This window comes from Dipodomys ordii, unplaced genomic scaffold, assembly GCF_000151885.1.
Source record: "Dipodomys ordii isolate 6190 unplaced genomic scaffold, Dord_2.0 Scaffold28, whole genome shotgun sequence".
NCBI lineage: Eukaryota > Metazoa > Chordata > Mammalia > Rodentia > Heteromyidae > Dipodomys > Dipodomys ordii.
In genome coordinates this window covers 7,267,317-7,287,504 of record NW_012267244.1, presented here as the reverse complement: position 1 = coordinate 7,287,504, position 20,188 = coordinate 7,267,317, and the positions used below count along the sequence as shown (strand labels likewise).

The following is a 20,188-nucleotide window of genomic DNA, read 5'->3' as shown; positions in this document are numbered from 1 at the left end:
ACAATAAAAAATACTAACAGCAAAAAAATAAAGTTTTAACAAACAGATGGTGTAGATTGCCTAATGGTATTTATATTGCTTTCATTACTGTGTGGAAGTAAGTGTGATTTATCAATTATATAGTTTATTTTTCGGTTATTTGTTCATTGATGATAAACATTTGTAGAAAAATTGGAAGTAGCTCCCTTTTTGTTCACTCTACTTGAATCTTGTATTTTTTCTCAAAAAATAAACTATATATCTTTAAAACTGGACTTCTTAATCCTTATATTATTCCTAAATTAATCGTGTTTTCCTGTTGTTTTAGTTCAGACTTGGTTCCTTCAACTTAGAGAAAGTTGCAAACACAGCTGAAGTCATTAGAGAAATTGTTTGTTACTGCTTGGACACCATTGCAGAAAACCAAGCCAAAAATGAGCACCTGCAGAAAGAAAATGAAAGGCTTCTGAGAGATTGGAATGATATTCAAGGACGGTATGTACATAGTGTTCTTGCATTAAAAGAACATTGGATTTTTCATATTATTGAAGGTTTGTGATTCATAGGTTTACGTATGTAGAATAGCCTATAATTAAAACAAAACCTTTCATTAATTATACAAGTAATTATAGTATTTGATAGGAAGAAACATATAAGTATGTAAGGAGTAATTGAACTCTGAGCATTAGAAGCCTGTATTGTAATGTTAGTTACTAATGTTTAGTAATATAGTTATAGGTATAGCTTAGTAGTAGTGTATGTTAAGTATGCTCAAGGCCCTGGACTCCATCCTTATTACCTCTTAAAATAGTTAGTAGATATTTATAAGACTAATACTGAATAAAAATACTTGATAAATGAGCACAATTGATTTCTTACTTGGAATCAAAGAATGGTAACTATTTTAAATGATATCTGCTTTGGCTTTTACTAGAGACTTCTTTTTTCCTGGCTGAAAAGTCCTATGATAGGTATTTTTGATACATGACACCAAATTATGGCTTCTGAATAAGACACGTAGAAGTCTTTTATTTTCCTAGGATTGACTCTTAGTTTTTAAATGATGGAAAATAAAGTTGCATATTATCTCTGTTATGAACTTTCTCACCTATATCGTAACCTAGATGTCTTTTATGTAACTTGTATTGTGCTGTACAAAGGCTATTTTATGGAAAGAAAATGTTTTATGAGCCCTTATACACCTATAGAGACATAGATGAAAAGCATATCTTGTTTGTGTGTGTTACTTGAAATAATTGTATTTATTTGTAGTACTAATATATAGATTTCTTATCTCACATCCAAGTTGATTGTTCTTGAACACAAGAACCTGTACCATGAAAAATCTTTTTTGGGCAAGCATTATTATTCTACAAAACTATTCATGAGTATACAGGTAGTACAAGAAACAATGAGTTTTACAACTGTCTATGAATGTGTATGGAAAATTACTAAAAAATTATTTTTTCTGTATATTTAATTCTAAACATAGAAAAATTTTCACACATAAAAACATAATTAGATTCAACTGTTATTTATTGCATTAAGAAAATATGTGTTGCATTCATTTTTAATTGTAAATTAATTTTTTCACCCATTATCAAATAAATATGTAATATAGTCTGATACAATGTTGATATATTACTAAGCCATATAAGAAAATAAGTGAAATTTTCTTTTGCCTTCTGTTTAATTCATTTAGTATGAATCAGTATTAAATGTCAGTGCTACAAAGCATTTCATGGATTTGTATTGTAGTTTAGGTTTCTTTTTTTATTTCTATATGAAATCAAATTAAAGGTGATGCACTGTGTTCATGATAAGCCATTATGTTTTTATATTTAAAACTCAGAGTACTCTCACAATGACAGGAAATTTGATCCATAAATTGCCCACAAAAATGCAGACTGGATACTTGGTACTTGAACAAATTGCTTTAAAATGTGTGCCAGAGGTTGAAAGAAATATTATCTCATCAGTATTCAGCACCATTCCCATTGAATTGAAAGCAGCAGGGTACGAAGATGAGGTCTTAGAGACAATTGCACCCTGTGCTATGAAACTGTGTGTGTGAGGGATACAAATATTATGTGGAGCACAGATGTTTGATTTGCTCTTCCTGAACTCTCCTGAAAATGCCTTTGTCTTACTGTAGCAAATGATTTCATGTTTGTTAAAAAGCACAGCCATGTGTCCTCTCACCATTTTGATTATTCCTGTTCAGGTGTCTTCTTTTTTATGATATTCTTGTTCACATTGGGTCAGATAGATACCTTCTTTGGAAACTGACAATATGTGCCACTGGGTGAACTGACAAACTGAGAGGAAAAGTACTCTGTAGAAAATTCTAGGTTTTTTTTTGTTTTGTTTTTTGCATAGCAGATTGAAGATTAATAGCTTTATCTAGTTCCTAAATTTTGGTTTGCTTCCCTTTGAGAGGACAAGTGGTTCTTTTACAAGCTGTAAAGGGGAGACATCGATCAAGACACACTGTACTCACAGACTAATGTATTGAATTGAAATATCTTTGTATAACTACTTAAAAATAATAAAAATAAATAATGTGAGACCCATTAAGAAAAAGAGCTGTAAATACACCTGGACATGGCCATCCTTAGAGCACTTCCTAAAATCTTAATACTTTGGCAAGTCAGATTTTTATCTCCAACATCCAAATCTAAGGCTTATCTTTAGAGAGCTTAGAAATAAGATATTAGTACATTGTTGGGTAACTGGGTAGAGAAACAGTCAAATGTGTAACCTAATGTTAGGCCTAGCTATGTTTGGGTTTTCACAGCAGGCTCTAATTATGACTGTATCCATCCAACATACAATCATTTCTTCCTTACCACTACTCCAGACTGCATGTGAAAAAGAGGGATTGAAGAAGGGAAAAGGGACACAAAGAAAAGGATGGAATTCCTCTAGCAGCTATTCTAGATGGATTTGAATATATGTGATTATACAATAGGATATATTTTGAGCAAAATAGATTAGGTACACGAGTTTATTAACGTGAAAAGTATTTATGCTATAGTAAAAGAAGACATTCATTAGCAAAAATGTGAATTCTATCTCATTTTTGCAAGAATTTGTTTAGAGAATATATATGGACAAGGGAAAAAATGTTACTAGATATAGATATTTAGAAGGAAAACTTAAGTGTTAATAGTATATAGTGGAATTATACATAAAACGTTCCATTTTGGATGATATTTTTCACATGTTCCTGTGTTAAAAGTATAGTACTATTGTGATCAAATCCAAATATCATCCTATTTTTATTTGGGGAGCATTATAAAGAAAAGAGGCTCAAGTGAGGAAAGATGTGTTACAACATGAATATAGAGAGCAATAAATGTATTGCTACTGCCTTATAGCTACTATGGAAAATTGTGATCTCTGCTCAGATTTCAACCAGTAGTGTCAGATGATTTAAGTTTAAATTAAGGATGACGTATTAGAAAATATTGATATGAATCATCAGCTTATAAGCTATATTTATTTCATGGTGTTTCCTACTTAATTTCAAATGAAAAACCCTCAAGTTTCATGTTACTGAATGGGTCTTTTATTGAATTCAGACCTCAATTTAGAATTCCTCTGGCTTTATTCTAATAATAGTAATTAAATCCGTAACAGGAGGCATTTTAGTGAATTGAATTGACACTTATGGAATCATTAGAAGACCTTGAGTGCTCTTTTACTTTTTTCTTCTGCCTTCAAGATAGGATCAAGTTATCTCCAGATAAATTCAATATGATGTTTAAAAAATATATTTATATCTCTGTGGTAGCCTATCTAATATTGAAGAATAGTCTCAATGTGAAAATTTATACTTTAGTCTATTGGTAATAAATGTTTGACGTTCTTGTTGAAGGTCATTCCTCTTATTCTTTCAGCAGAAAGCATGAGGGGCAGCTGTTTACCATCTTCTTCAAGAATTAAGCCTTAGTAATAAATATTTACCACTGATTTTTTTTTCTATGTCTTTAGCATTCCTTGTCTTTTGTACTTCTTTGGCTTTACAACCTTGATTGGGATTTAAATGTTTCCAGAACTGATTACTAATATAATGATTTCTACAGTGTTTCACTAGCAAATGTCCACATTCATTGTTTTATTTTATTTATTCTGTTTTATTATTTTATTTGGTTGTTATTTCTGCATGAAATATTTCACTTGCTCATTTTTTCTTACTGTTTTAACATATTCCCTAGATATTTTGGTAACTAAAAATGTTATTTTTAATATTCTGTTTTTTCTGTATTTGTCTTTTCATCCTTTCAGTTTTTTTAAATTACTCTGTGTTAGTCCAAGGCATTAGATATCTCAGTGTTAATGTTATAAATTAAAGTTACTATCATTGGTCTATTTTGATAGTCACCATTGAAAGCATTAAACTTTTCTTGTCTGTCGCTCTTTATGTTTTCATCTAGTTTGATCTTAGGCATTATCTAAGACTTGGGCTTAGATGCAGTTCTTGGATTAGTTGTTTTCTGTTCTAATGGTATATGGGCTGACTTTTAGTGTCCGTAGACTTAGCAGTGAATCCCATATCTCTTCTCTACTAATAATCTCACCTAGTAATTTCTGCTCAATTCTTAAGACAGAAGTTTACCAGGAGGCAGGTAATGTGTAAAGCTTAGTAATATAGAAGGCATAGTAAGCTCATACTTCTATAGAAGAGGAAAACTGCCATGTATCTCTTGAAAAGTATTGAAAGTAATAAGTAAAAGTAGATGCATGTCCTGCAACTGTTCATCTCAACATTTCTGAAAAGTCTTATTCAGCATGATGGCAAAAAGTTTGGTTGCAAAAAAATTGCAAATATCAAGATGCTTAGCTAACAACCATTCATTTTATTTAATTATTTTTTTCTTATCAGAGAACAAATACTTTGGATGCCAGTTATTTAGATTATAATATTTTAATGAAAATTATGGCTATTTCATTATAATAACTAAAATTAAGGTGTATATACATATTAAGTTTAATGAAGCTTGTGAGTTGACAAATGTACATAATGTTTTGGGCAAACATTTGGAAATAAATTATATGGAATTAAATTGTCTAATTGGTGGCAATTTCTAAAATCCTATTTAAGACATATATAAGATTTTTTAAATCATTTTTATTTTTATTATTTCATAGAAGTTATTTTAGTTATATGTGTGTTGTATTCACATTAAATGTTTGTTATTGTGTTGCATTAGAAAAATGTGAATGTTAGCTAAACAATATCATATAATAATTACACTATATTTATATATAATCTCACATCTGAAATATAAATGCAGCATCATTCTTTTGCTTAAATAAACTGTCAACATTGGTAGCACCTCTTTAATTTTGACCCTATTTTTCCTCATATTTCTTTTTTAAAAGCTTGGCTTGATGAAAAGAATACTGATATAGATATACACATATTATTTGTAACAAAAACTCAAAAGCCAAGGTAGATGGGCAGGTTTGTGCACATGTGTGCAGACGTGTGTGTGTGTGTGTGTGTGTGCGTGTGTGCGCGCTGGTATTAGGGCTTGAATTAGGGTCTGTATGCTCTCCCTTAGCTTTTGCACTTAAGGCTAGTGCTCTGACACTCGATCCACAGCTCTACTTCTGGCTTTTTTCTGGTTAATTAGATATGAGTCTTACCAACTTTTCTGTCTGGGCTTGCATTGAACTGCAATCTTCAGATCTCAGCCTCTTGAGTGGCTAGGGTTACAGGCTATGATTAGTAGCTTTTATATAGTGAAAAATCCATAAGTAGTCATGCAGTATAATGATGTTTCTGCTAATACAGTTTCTGTTAATAAGATGATGGCGCTCATACATTTCTATCTCTATAATATTGTAGCTTTCCCTAGCATCTTAGTGCAATGCATTACTCACATGTTTTAGTGATGCCAGTGTAAAACACATCCACTATACTGCCAGTTGTTTAATTTACAGTATATACAACTGGGTATACCCACAACAAAGCTGATATTAATAATATTATTGGTTTGTGTATGTATGATGCTTTTTTATGTTTTTATTGTGAAAATACTGTATAGAGGGGTACAGTTACATGAGCAAGGTAATGAGTACATTTCTTATCGTCATGATTTTAAAGTGAATATTTTCCACTCATTGAAAAAGGGAAGATTCCTGTAAGACAGTATGCTATGTTGCACCAACTATAGCCTCATTGATCTCATGTGTACTGTATCTCAGTTGCATAAATAGGTAAAATTGAATGATTGAGCTGTACTATCTATAAGTGTATTCTAAAGGGTTTGTACAATGTAAAATTTTCTAATAGTGAAATTTTAGGATGTACCTTATTCATTAAATAAGGCATTTACTTCTTTATACTGTACATATTAGGGGCTATTGCTATAACTCAGTAGTAGACCATTTGCCTAGCATATACAAGCCCTAGGTTTGATCCTCAGCATTGCAAAAGAAAAAAAAAAGATATTCCTGTTAGTGTTTTTTATTCACCCATTCTGCCATTCTTCAGTGAAAGCTATTGGCAGTTGGGGTGGCAGCTCAAATGACATGACCCTGAAACCCCACTGTCATAGCACTAACTGGCCTGAGGCCACATGATTCAAACTACTGGCCAGAATGATAGATAAATTTAAGGACTAGCAGTCAAAATAAAAAGCTTGATCCTGCACCTGGACCCATATGACCCCTAGTATGAGGCTCTACAGTTACATATCAAACCAAAGCATTAATTTAGCATGAGCTTCAGTTTGGAAGAGTTAAATGTAGTAGGCATCCTGAGAAAGGTGGCTCTGAACATAGATATGCTTGAGTATTCCAAAAGGCTCAACATGCTCACAGCCCAAGAAGACAAAAGGTTTGGCTAAAGAACTCAAGTTGGCTATCCATTTTGTTAGAACCACTGATGCTCATAAGAATATGCAGAAACAGTAAAAAGCCAGTCATCAACCAAGGAGTAGAACTTCAACATCTTTGAAAGTCTTTACACATCCCAAGCCAAATGCCTGACTTTTCAGCATCACAGAAAAAATTGTCAAGAACAGGAAGTAAAAATAATAGCATTGACAGAGATGTATAATTAACCAGAATTACAAAAAAAAGTGTTTATTAACTCACCCACTTTATTCACGTATCCAGTAAATACCTACTGAACATTTGTCAGATGCTAATATGTTACTGGGCATTGAGGATAAAGCAGCCAGAAAAAACACACATGCACTCACTGCTCTTATGAAGTTTACAGCCTTAACAGAAGCTCTGCTATAAAAAATTTCTCTCATTGCTTCCAGAAATATACTGACATATGTTCTTTTGCATCCTGTGAAAAGTTTTTACATCTCTAAATAAGTAGGTTGTAGAAAGATTTGGCTTTTTGTGAAAACTATCACATGTCAACATTCTCCTTTCTATTTCTCTGAAATTTATATTTGTGTAAATATATATGGAGGATAAAAATACTAATACACATACAGAAAGAACAACAGGGGTATAAACTGGCAGAGTGATAAAGAGAAAAAGAGGCAGAGCATAACTACATTTAAAAGAATATTTTAGAAGAAATAACTTGTATTTTAATCTGTAAATCTGATGACACTGATCAAGATGCTTTGTATTCATAATCTCACATGTTGAATTGAAACCACTTGTACAACTACTTAAAGATAATTGTTTTAAAAATAAAATAAGTACAATTCCTTGTTAGTTCATGTAAGTATTGTAGGAAGGATTAAAATAATACAAAATCCTGTAAATGGCTTTGATATCTAAAACTGAAGATATATATTGTTTCATATTTCCTATTTTATTATTATCAGCTAGGGAATATCAAATACTTTTATTCATTATCTTTGTGTGCATGTGTTTCTATGTGTGTATATTTGAATGCACAGCAGAGTTACAAAATATATCTCATTTATGTTGTGTGGCAGTTCATATGGTCTAGTGGGAAAATCAAACAGCTATACTGCTTTATTACAAACAAAAACATGATGTGTCACAATACTATTAAGAAAGTACTGAGGAAGCAAGGTTATATTTTCTATTTGAAATTATTTACATGAAAAAAATATTTTGGGGGTCGAGATTCAGCTCAGTGGAAAAAAAAGCTTAAAAAATCCCCTAAAGCATTCTTTTGTAAATAAATATATGTGAATAAAAATTTACATTTAGATATTTAGAAATTGTAAAGCTTTATTTCTATCAGATTTTGATTTTATTATCCAATTATGTAAATTTAAAATATTAAAATAATTGCCAATTTATCTTTGAAATGTCTAAATCAATGAAAACAAATATAAAACAGATTTTACTTGTATTTTTTCTTGAAAATCTTGTTTGAAATGTTCATGAGTATTAGACTGAATAAAATTACTATTTGTGAAAAACTAATGACATGTTTGTTTGGTTAATTTTTTAGGTTTGAAAAGTGTGTGTGTGCCAAGGAAGCACTGGAGTCCGATCTTTATAAAAGGTTTATTCTTGTGTTGAATGAAAAGAAAACAAAGATCAGAAGCCTGCATAAGCTGTTAAGTAAATTTCAAGAATTGGAAAAAAACACTGAAGATAACAGGTATAACATTTCTAAGATTAGATGACAAATTCAAATAAATATAAACAGAATTTCACATAAACTTAATAAAAGTAAGGTAAAGATTGTTAGTAATGTGAAATCGCTTAGTAGTTTGGGTTAAGATATTCTGGCTGTTGGGCAAGGGAAATCACAAGGTAGAGAATTCTCAAAATGTTATCTTCATATATACTACTGCTGCACTTAACTATCAGACTACCATGAGGGTGATCTAAGTGGTATTTATTTAATTCTTAGATATCACTAAGGAAAAACTATGCTAGAAGACTCTCATTCAAGACTGCAAAGTTGTATGCACATTTATGATTTGATGTCTGAACGGCTTACTTTAGGAATTATATGGTTAATGTTGAATTTCACAAAGCATTTATATTCTCTGATTAGAGTGTGCTCTCCCTCTCACTGTTCTTTCAAGTTTTTTTCTGTGTGTGTATATAGATGCTTGATTGCTAAGGAAAATTACCTATAGGTCGTGAGTATTTGGCTTAGGTTTAGACAATTATAATCTGAAAGGAAGCACAGTTTTACTACTGAAAGAGTATAAAATGACAGATTGTTCTCGTTCAAATATTATATGGTGCTGAGTATATATAGCCATAGGCAAGTCCTTTAACTTTCCATGCTTCATTTTTGGGATAAGCAAATGAAATGAAAAACTGCTCTAGTATTATTAAAACATTAAAGGCTCTGACATACATAGGTTATTTATTGGAATGATATTTTGATTAAAGAATAGAAAATGATAAAAATTGATTCAGGAAGCAATAATGTGCACATTCACATTGTCCTGGAAAAGAAACTTTTGCTTAACAGTTAATACACAATTAATATAAATTTTATCTAAATCAAATATCTTACTTTTTTATTAAAATCTCTTTCCATGAATGTTTTATATGAGTGTTTATTGATGAATTTGGCATTTGCCTAGGATTGAACCGATGATTTACTAATTGCACTTTTCCCTTTTGTAGAGAAGCTACAACCTTCTCTGAAGTATCTGCTGACCAAGATGCAATTTATGATGAAAGCACAGATGAGGAAGGTGGAAAAATGACTGGCCCATCTGTATTGGATTCAGGTAAGAGACATTTATGTGTTTATTTATTAATTGTCTCACTTGAACCTTTTACTCTTAATATATATATATATATATATATATATATATCAATAATTGTAAAGATATTGTACAGGGCTGGAAAGGTGGCTCAATGGTACAGTGTTAGCCTTGCATGCATGAGGACCTAGGTTTGATTCCTCAGAACCACATAAGCAGCAAAAGCCAGAAGTGTGCTGTGGCTCATGTGGTAGGGCACTAGCCTTGAGCTGAAGAGCTGAAGGACAGCGCCCAGGCCCAGAATTCAAGCCCTATGACCAGAAGAAAAAAAAAAAGATGCTGTACAGAGGGGTTACAGTTACATAAGCAAGATAACGAGTCCATTTCCTAACAATGCTTGATAGGAAATGGACTCATTACCTTGCTCATGTAACTGTAACTCCTCTATATAGTATCTTTACAATAAAAAATATATATTAAGAAAAATATACCAATGAAAAATATTATCAAGCCTTTGCTTTTTGTAAAAATTGTCTTTAATTTTTATTCTAAAAACTTCAAATAGTGTTAAAATATTGTGTAAAATGTATCAATTCATTAGCAACAGCAAGGCAAATGCGTGTGTGTACACATATATACCAAGGTAAACTCATACTAAACAAAGATTCCTGAGCAGTGATGAAATACACCTTCTTGTTGACTAGTTTTTGAGAACTTATCTAGCTAAGCATCATAATAGAGTAATCCAGCCCTGTTACAGATAACTTGAGCTTGTTCTGAAGTTGAAACTTTATCTAACTCTTCAGGAAAAAATTCGGCCAAGGGTAGAGGAAAACAGAAGGAAAAAATAACAGTTCAGTTTAAAATATTGCTGCCTTATTCAGTGAAACTTAAGTGCCGAGTACATGTTTACATCAATGGGTTATTTTTCTAGAATTTACACATTTCCTAGGGAGAGTGTAAGCAGTATAAAATGAATATTCAATTCATTCATTTAGAAAAGATATTTGAAAACCTATTAAGTTGTTAGGAATTTTTCTGGACAGTGGGGACGATAATACAAAACCCATGTAATTATGGGATTTAAATTTCAGGATAACACATAACAAGATGAATTGAATATAACATACGAGTTGTGGTAAGTGATCAAGAGATAAAAAGAGATGGTACAAACAAGTGATGATAAGAGATGACAGCAGTGGCAGGATGGTAATAGGATATGGATTGTCTATGATACAAGAAAAGGAATGGAATCAGAAGGTGACAGATCTATTTGGGAAAAAAGCCTAACAGGCAGAACAATATACTTATGTACAAAGCACCTAATATGTTCAAGCCAATACTCAAAGGTGAATATGGGTAAAGTGGAAAGATCAATAATAAGAGAACTATGAGACTTATATTTTAACAATATTAATCTGCTTTTGTGGTTAGAATAGAATGTAGGATTGCAAGTACACAAGAACATATAACAACTATTTTGTGACTGAGTACCTGAATGATAGTGAAAGTAGTGAGCAACAGGGTAGTTCGTGATAGATTAGATAAGAAAGCTTATTTAGTGAGACTGTAGTCAAGAATAATTCTGTTTATTTTTATGCATTTATTGAGATCTAGGGGAAGATTACTGGGGTTTAAGAGAAATTGATCTGTAATAGTCTTATGAATAAAACTCTTCTTTTATTTTTTCCAAAGTCGTAAATTTTTCTCATGATTAAAATTAGAACAAATAGTGATATATAGTCCAACCTAACTTGAGCTATTGTATAGTATACTGGGTAGCATGATAAACCTCAAAAAGGGAGAGAGATGAAGGTTATTGGTAGAACATCATTCTGATATTATGAGGAAGGTACTGCATTGCAAGTGTAGCACCACAGACAAAACATCACATAACAAAACAAAATAAAGTAAAACTGCAAAAACAAAATACAAAACAGAACAAACCCTGTAAAGCACTTATTAATAGTTCATTAGCTAAAAGAAGATCCTTAAACATTCTGAAATTTGAATTTCAAAGGCAATACCAACCCTCAACACATTTTGTATTTCTCTACTAATATTTATTTTCCTAAAGTCTTTTCTTTTACAATTTATATATAGATCATAGTGACACTTGTGACTTTGTTTCTTAAACTGTGGCTAGCTATTAAACCCTAGGCTTCATAAGGTTTTCATTTTGATTCAGATTAAGATTATAATAGATATAGTAGATTTTATGGTCTCTATTTGTATCTCTGTCTCTGGTTTACAAGGAAGAATGAGTCATTTTTATACCTGATAGACTTTAAGAATGTCTGGATGCTGTGCCTCCATGCCACTATATATGTATATATATACATATATATTGCATATATATACATACATATATATCTCACTATATACATTTGTGATGAGAACTTGTTGATTTATTATACAAATTGTGAAACTTTGTAAATAGCAAATTTTGTTTCTTTGAATCTAAATTAAAGGAACATCCTAGCTTAATTTGATTGATACTATAAATTCACCAAACTCTATAAAGAATTAGACACCATTAATATAGAAAGAGACCAATAGCTGTAGCATTTCACCTGCTGCCTTTCATTTCCCCAACAGTGTCAATTTATCAATTGTCATTAAACAATTTATCATTATGGAATTTTAAAATATTGTTTCTTTACTCTTCATGCTGTAATAGCTTGCAAATTGTGTGTGAAATTTAATTTTAATATAAATAAACACTGCAAGATTTTAGCCATTGTATTTCTTAGCCATAACCTAATTAATACGCATGCAGATATTTAGTGGAAAAATTGAATTTTCTTAATTTGATCATTCATGTGAAACATTCTGAAGTTGTGCCTAATTGGCTCCCAGTTAGTTATGACATGCAGAATTATTTTAAAATCTTATTACAGTGTTTTTGCATTGTAATTATTTCTGTTAATGGAAATTGACATTTATTTCCTATCATTACAGATAATTGAATTGGGCTTATTAAAATACAGATAAGAAATACATTTCTATAATATTATACCTTACTTAGCTTAATTTTTAACATTCACAATCATCATAAACAAAATAACCCTTCTTTCCACTTTTCTGTGTAATTATTATCCTAAGATTTAGCACATTCATTTAATTAATCCTTCTTAGCCAACAGGAAGTTCCTGTATAACTGTTATCAGTCATTTGGGCTTCTACTTAATTGGTAGTCTTCCTGAGAGGAAGTGTGGTTATAGAATGGCCTTTTTGAAAATAAATGAATGGCTATGTTAAACAGTTGATGAATACTGATATAGTTGCTTTTTGAAATAGAACAGAATCCAAAATTTCTAAGTATCAAAGGGCTTGTTGCTTTAAACAGTGAATGTCTGCTCACACAGGGGATAACAACATGTCCTGCCAAAGAGATTACTCAGAAACTCAACTTTAGAATCAGAGATTATGCTCTTAAACTTCTCCAGCATGTTTATCATAGGTCCTTTTATTTATAAGTTTTAAATGAAAAATTTGATTGGATAGAACCTGTCACCTAGAAAAACAGTTTGAATGTATTTTCTAGCAACAATGACCTTTATATGCAAGCCTTGTTGCCAGGATTCTAGATTTCTTTTTTTTTTATTGTGAAAATACTGTACAGAAGGGTTACAATTACATGGGCAAGATAATGAGTACATTTCTTATGAAGCATTGTAGCCTCCTCCTTTGTTTCCCATTCCCATCCCTTCCCATCCTCCCCCCACCAAAGTTGTAAAATTCATTTTCTACATAATGACTTGTATATCTCATTGTTGCAATGGGTTCACCTGTATCCCTATTTGAACGATTTGTTTTTTCCCTTCCCCTCCACAAATTATACCAACATCAAATACAGTGAAAGCAGGGGTTGTACAGTGGGGGAGGGACATACAAAGCAACAAAGAAATAATCTTATAAATGTGTTAGAAACAATCGCATGAGAGGAAAAAACATTAGAATATATATCTTAGGGTTCATTTCCCTAACATCAACTTGTCTGACCTTTTCTGCTTGACTCAGACATAACTAGTTATTGCAAATAAGGGAAACCATGGGACGTATGTTTCTTTGGGCCTGGCTTACTTCACTTAATATAATAGTTCTACTTCAAGCCAGTTATTGTTTCTGTAGAGGTTAAGTACCTAACTCTTGGTCACACAGCAAAGAAAAACGACAAAGCCTTTGCCATGAAAACAATATATTAATCATATTTACAACATACTTTTAAAATATAAAGGCCATTAGAAATTTCAAAACTGTAAGGAAATTACTATTGATGCAAGATAATATTGAAAATCTCTTTTCCTTTTTGACTCTAGAAAGGAAAGATTTTATGTATCTGATCCAGAATATAGCCTTCATCATCAGAATGAAGCAATTAAGTCTTCATGATATTTAATTTGTAGAAAAAATTCAGGAATGCACTATTTCTATTGGGGTCATTCTTCTACATATTATTTAGATTGACTTGCCTGAGACTTCTCTGGTACTTCAAAAGTTGTTAATAGTCTATAATAATTTTTCCATTCCATACTATTAAGACAAAACTTTGATATGTCCTCCTACAGAGCTATATTTACATATATACATGTAAATACATGTATCTGTACTTTATCTATATAAACATATATGTAAATACATAAGTATGTATTATGAAAGCAGAAAAATGCCTCTAAAATTGTCTTTTTGTGAATGAATCTAAAATTGATGAAAAATAAGTAAGCAGCTTTATTATAACAACTATGTCTGCTTACTATTTTTTATTCTTCCTTCCTTCCCTCTCTCTCTTCCTTCTCCTTCCTTCCTTCCTTTCTTCCTTACTTCCTTCTTTTTCTTTCTTTCTCTATTTCTTTTATCAGTCATGGGGCTTGAATTCTGGGCCTGGGCACTTTATCTGAGCTCTTTAGCTCAAGATGAGCACTCTACTACTTGAGCCACAGCTCCATTTCCAGTTTTCTGGTAGTTAATTGGAGATAAGAGTCTCAGGGACTTTCCTGCCTGGGCTGGCTTTGAACTGAAATTTTCAGATCTCCGCCTCCTGCTTAGCTAGGATTACAGGCATGAGGCACCAGCTCCTGGCTTTATTTTAGTTTTTATGCTATTCTTTGTATTCTCCTGTAGTTGTACGTGGTTCTAACATCTCAAAGCCTAATTTATGCAAAAAATGCAGAAATGTTAAATGTGTCCATTTTAATACTGTTTCTACTCTACTTTGTTTGAGTCTGTTTAATACTAAAATTATTAAAATAAAAAGAACAAAAGCAAATAAGTATTTTTGAAATACTGCCTTGTTGGTGGGAGTGTAAATTGTTCAAGCACTTTGGAAGTAGTATGGAGGTTCCTCAAAAGACTAGAGCTCCCCTATGACCCAGCAATCCCACTTTTGGGCATTTACCCAAATGATCACAAACAAGGCCATTCTAAAGCTACCAACACAATTATGTTTATTGCAGCATTATTCACCATAGCTAAGATATGGAACTAACCCAGATGCCCCTTGAATGGATCAAGAAAATGTGATATATCTATCTATCTATATCTATTTATCTGTGTGTGTGTGTGTGTGTGTGTGTGTGTGTGTGTATGTATGTATAAATTCTATGCCTCCATCAGAAAGAATGATACCCTCTCATTTGTTAGGAAATGGAAAGACTTGGAAAAAATTATATTAAGTGAAGTAAGCCAGGCCCAAACAAACATAGGGCCCATGGTTTCCCTCATTTACGGTAACTAATATATGCCTAGTACAAGCAGAAAAAGTCAAAAGCTATGTATATATGACCATATAAGATGATGCTAAGCGAAATGAACCCCAAGATATGGACACAAAAGGTTTTTAATCTTTTGTGCTGTTGTTTTAAATGTACTTATAATATACTATGTGATTTTTTTGGTTTCTTTTGTATGTTCTTCCCCCATAGTATAACCCCTTTTTTCACTGTATTTGATTCCAGTGCCCTGAATTTTTATATACATTTTTCTAATTTCGTGAGGGGAACAGAAATAACAAAATGCTGAAATAAGGATACAGGTTGACCCACTGTAGCAATGAGATATACAAGACACTAAGTTGGACACCAAGTTTACAGCTTCGGTGGTGGGGGGAGGAGTTGGGGAGGTGGAACGGGAAGGGATGGTAGAGGCAAAACAAAGGACGGGGAAACAAAGCTTGATAAGAAATGTACTCATTACCTTTCTCATGTAACTGTAACCCCTTGTACAGTTATATTTACAATAAAAATACACATTAAAAATTTTAAATATTAAAAGTAAAACAAAAAGAAATACTAGAACTTTTTGTGCTTGAAACATTGAGGAAATTTTGTTAAGAACCGGTAGTATGTAATAACTTTTCCTAGGATTGCCCCTATTTCTATGTGCCCTCTTTTCTAAGCTTAGTCAATATGGAAAGTTTTCCATGGCCTGCTAGCTCTAGGACTTGAAACTGTTCAGACTGGAACATAAAGCGTTCATTTGCTTTTCAACAGAAAGCATAATTATACCAGGGGCATTTCCCATAGAACTAATGATCTTGGCATTAGTGAAAATTGATTTTGACCAATATTGAGGTTATGTTTATGAGTGGAGAAAACTTTTTTTGAGAGTATCCATTAACATTTACCATGGAGACTGATGAGTACTCAGGACTCATGCTATCTATATAGTTCTAGTTTACCCTGAAGCTATATACACATATGTAGAAAAATGAAAGTTAATGCTTTACCTTTGAAATAACTATATAACCATAAAATTAAAAAAGAAGAAACCTTAATGGTTTGAAGTGTTTGACATAAACTCCATAAATTACTGACTGCTGGTTTAAGCTTTCTAGACTCAAGGTAACCCATTGGTAACCAGGCTTTAAAAAATAACAGCAACAATAACAAAACAAATGAAATAAACTATGCAGAGGTATCACTGATGAAACTTAATAAACTTAATAAACAGGAAACTTAATAAACAAAACAATTAAAAACAATGATAGATAGCAACCTTCACAAGAAAATTAATAAGAGAGCTGGGCACCTGTGGCTCACGCCTGTAATCCTAGCTACTCAGGAGGCTGAGATCTGAGGATTGGGGTTCAAAGCCAGCCCGGGCAAGAAAGTCCGTGAAACTCTTATCTCTAATAAACCACCAGAAAACCAGAAGTGGTGTTGCAGCTCAAATGGTAGAGCGCTCGCCTTGAGCTGAAGAGCTGAGGAACAGGACCTAGGCCCAGAGTTCAAGCCCCACAACCAACCAAAAAAAAAAAAAAAACTAATAAGAACCCAGAATTTTTACAATATATTATTTAAATTGCTAGTTTTCAACAAAAATACACATATATTTTCTCAAAAGAGAAAAATATACAGTAGACACTGTTTAAAATTTTCTCCAGATGTGGAATTTTTTATGCAACAATTTCAAAGGAAAATTAAAATATATTTAAAAAAACTCAAAGAAGACATATTAAAGAATTGGAGAATAGTGTGAGAATATGAAACATCAAATAAAGATTCTCAATACGAAACAGAAATACTGTTTCAAAAAGAATAAAATGCAAAGTCTAGAGTTGAACTAGAGCAGTTCAGCAACACAGAAAATGATAGAAACAGCAGTGTTTTTGAAGATAATCAGTAGTGTAGATAATTTTTGAAGAACAAAAAATAAAAGATCCAAGATAATTGAACAGATCATTAGAAACATGAGACAACATCACATTTTTCAATATAGGTGTAATACAAATTCAAGAACAGGAAAAATGGGAATGTAAGAAAAATACTTGAAGAAATAATGCATGAGATCTTCAAAATTTTACAAGAACATTAAGCTTCCAAAATGTAAGTAGAATAAATGCCAAGAAATATGTACTGAGACACGTTAACACAGGCAAAGAGTTGAAAACCATAAAGACAATTTTGATAGCAGAAAAAATAGATAATAATAAATAAATCACCTATCAGAAATACAGGAGCACCTATATTACATTATTGATACTAATGAAGCAATGGATGCCAAAAGATAATGAATAATATTTATAAAGTTCTAAAAAGCAAAATACCAACTGATATTTTATACTCACAAATTTTTTTCTAAATGAATCTAAAATAAACCATATTTACTAAGATATCTATTGCTAATTTATCTCATCAGAAATATTATAGGAAATCCTTGAGGATGTGGCAACGTGATAACCAATAGTAACAAAAATCTGCAGGAAGAAGTAAATATAACTGAACAAAATATTTGATCAATATGAAATACTTTGTAAATGATGCATATTATTTTTATACCTATGACAGCAGCTTACACAATGCAATAAGTATAACACTGTTATGTTGGGTTTAGGAGACAGATTTTATAGATAGTAAACAATGTAAGAAAAACAGCAATTATATTGGAATATATGTTCTGTATTTACTCAGAATTAGAATAATTTTACTCAGAAATAGATTAATAAGTAAATATATTTAAATATTTTCATAAAGTAGATCATTGGCCCAGATGGCTTTACTTTTCTTTTTATTAAATGTTTATAAAGAATTAGTTATTCCAGTTCCTACTTAATCAACTGGCTTTCATATTATTGAGACTGAGGTAACCCATCCAACATCATTCTATGAAGCTAAAAGATCATGACAGAACCACCAGAAAATGCCAGAAAACAAAAAGTAATATACATGAACATAGATATAAAAATACTACATACACATATATATACATCTATACATATGCATACATGTGTTTAATAAATAAGCCAAAAACTAGTAAGAAAATAATTGTCTTCATTAAAAAATTCAAAACTTTTATATTGAATAATTAAAAGCTTTGATAAAAAAGAAGACTTTAATTAATTAAAAATATCTTAGACTCACAGACTGGAAAAGTTAACATTGTTAAATCAAGGACTTCTGAGTTGATACAGTTTTACTGCAATCACTAGTAAATTCTCAGTTGGTGTTTCAGGAAACACATTCATCTTTAAATGCACCTATAAACTCAACAGTCAGATAGGCAAAGCATTGAGTTACTACCAAGATACAGAAATCAAGACAGCTTGTTTTTGCATAAAATTAGCCAATGTATCCCTCCTTCACTCCTTCCTTACTTCCTTCCTTCCTTCCCTCCCTCCCTCCCTACTTTTCTTCCCTCCCTTCCTCCCTCTCTCCCTCCCTCCCTCCCACACTTCCAATACTGGGTTTTAAATTTGGGTAATTTCACTTGTTAGGCAGGTACTTTAACCTCTGACCAACACCCCCAGCCCTACTTTCTGTTGGTAATTTTGGTGATAATGTCTCCATTGTTACCCAGATATGCACCTAGGCTAAACTCTCTGAGGTGTCCTGATAGCAACGAAAGCACTTGCACATCATCATGTCCAGCTCCTCATTAAGAAGGGATCTCTCAAACTTTTATGCCCCTGCTGGCCTTAAACCGACATCCCAACAATATCAGCCCACCAGTTAAGATTATAGGTGTGAACTATTAGCTCCTGGCTTCGTTTTCTTTCATAAGGCCCTCTTGCTGTAATTTTTGCTGATTATTTGTCAGATAAGGTCTTGCTTCCTGCTTGGCCCATATATGGACATCTATATTGGTATTCCTTGTAGTCCGTATAACAGATAAAATTCCCCTAATCAGGTTCTTAGTTGAGAAGGGGTTCACAGGCTTTTTCTGCTTTAAGCTTCCTTCCATTTTATCAATCTCAGCTTTCTTGTAGGTAGGAGTTTAAGGCTTGAACTCTGAATGCCTGATTCAATTTTTTTCTCTTTATGTATTGTGCTACATGTATTAATTTGTGTATAATGAGCCATCCTATGTCTCAGGAAAGAAACTAGCTTGGCAGTGATGTATAATCTCTTTAAATCGGTTTGTGAATTTAAATGGCAAGTATTTTATTGAGAATTTTCATGTATACATTCATCGAAGTAATTGGTCTATACCTTTCTTACTTTCTGTGTGGTCTTAACTTATTTTCATGTCAAAGTAATACTGGTAGCATTTTCTCCTTTCTGCTTTATGGAACAGTTTTAGAATTGGTTTTAATTCTTGCCATAACAGTTTTTTGCTTTTCTCTATTCTTTCTCCATTCTTTTCAGTTGGCTTGTTACCTTTTTCATCCTCTATTTTTGTCCTCAGAATATGGTCTGTCTTGTGTAATTTGATTCTTCTCATTCATGTAGTCAAAATGGCCAATGTTTCTAGTTCATCCTTTTGTCTCTCTGTTTTGCCTATTATTTTAAACATTAGTGACTTAAAAAAATTAAGATGTGATCAGATATTGTACCTATTACATTTGTACATTTGTAATACATAATCTATATATAAATAATTGATAAATATCAAAGTTATTATTTTCAATATTTATAGTTCTGGGTTGAGAAAGTGGCTCAGTGGTAGATTGCTTGCCATGCATGCATGAGGCCCTGGGTTTGTGTCCTCAGCACCACATTAGCAGAAAAAGCTAGAACTGGCGCTGTGGCTCAAGTGGTAGAGCAATAGCCTTGAGCTGAAGAGCTGAGGGACAGTGCTCAGGCTCAGAGTTCAAGCCCTACGACTGAAAAAAAGTATATATATATATATATATA

The 20,188-nt window shown here is 32.0% G+C and overlaps 1 protein-coding gene across 3 annotated transcripts in view; it reads left to right on the top strand.

Moving 5' to 3' along the window:
- The window catches only part of Xrcc4 (X-ray repair complementing defective repair in Chinese hamster cells 4), a 188,600-nt gene that overhangs the window by 74,165 nt on the left and 94,247 nt on the right, over window positions 1–20,188 (top strand). For all 3 annotated transcript variants that reach the window (XM_013015950.1, XM_013015952.1, XM_013015951.1), the window contains exons 4-6: window positions 308–474; window positions 8,390–8,542; window positions 9,532–9,638. In XM_013015950.1, coding sequence (XP_012871404.1) covers window positions 308–474; window positions 8,390–8,542; window positions 9,532–9,638 — 427 coding nt within the window. The remainder of the gene's footprint in view (window positions 1–307; window positions 475–8,389; window positions 8,543–9,531; window positions 9,639–20,188) is intronic.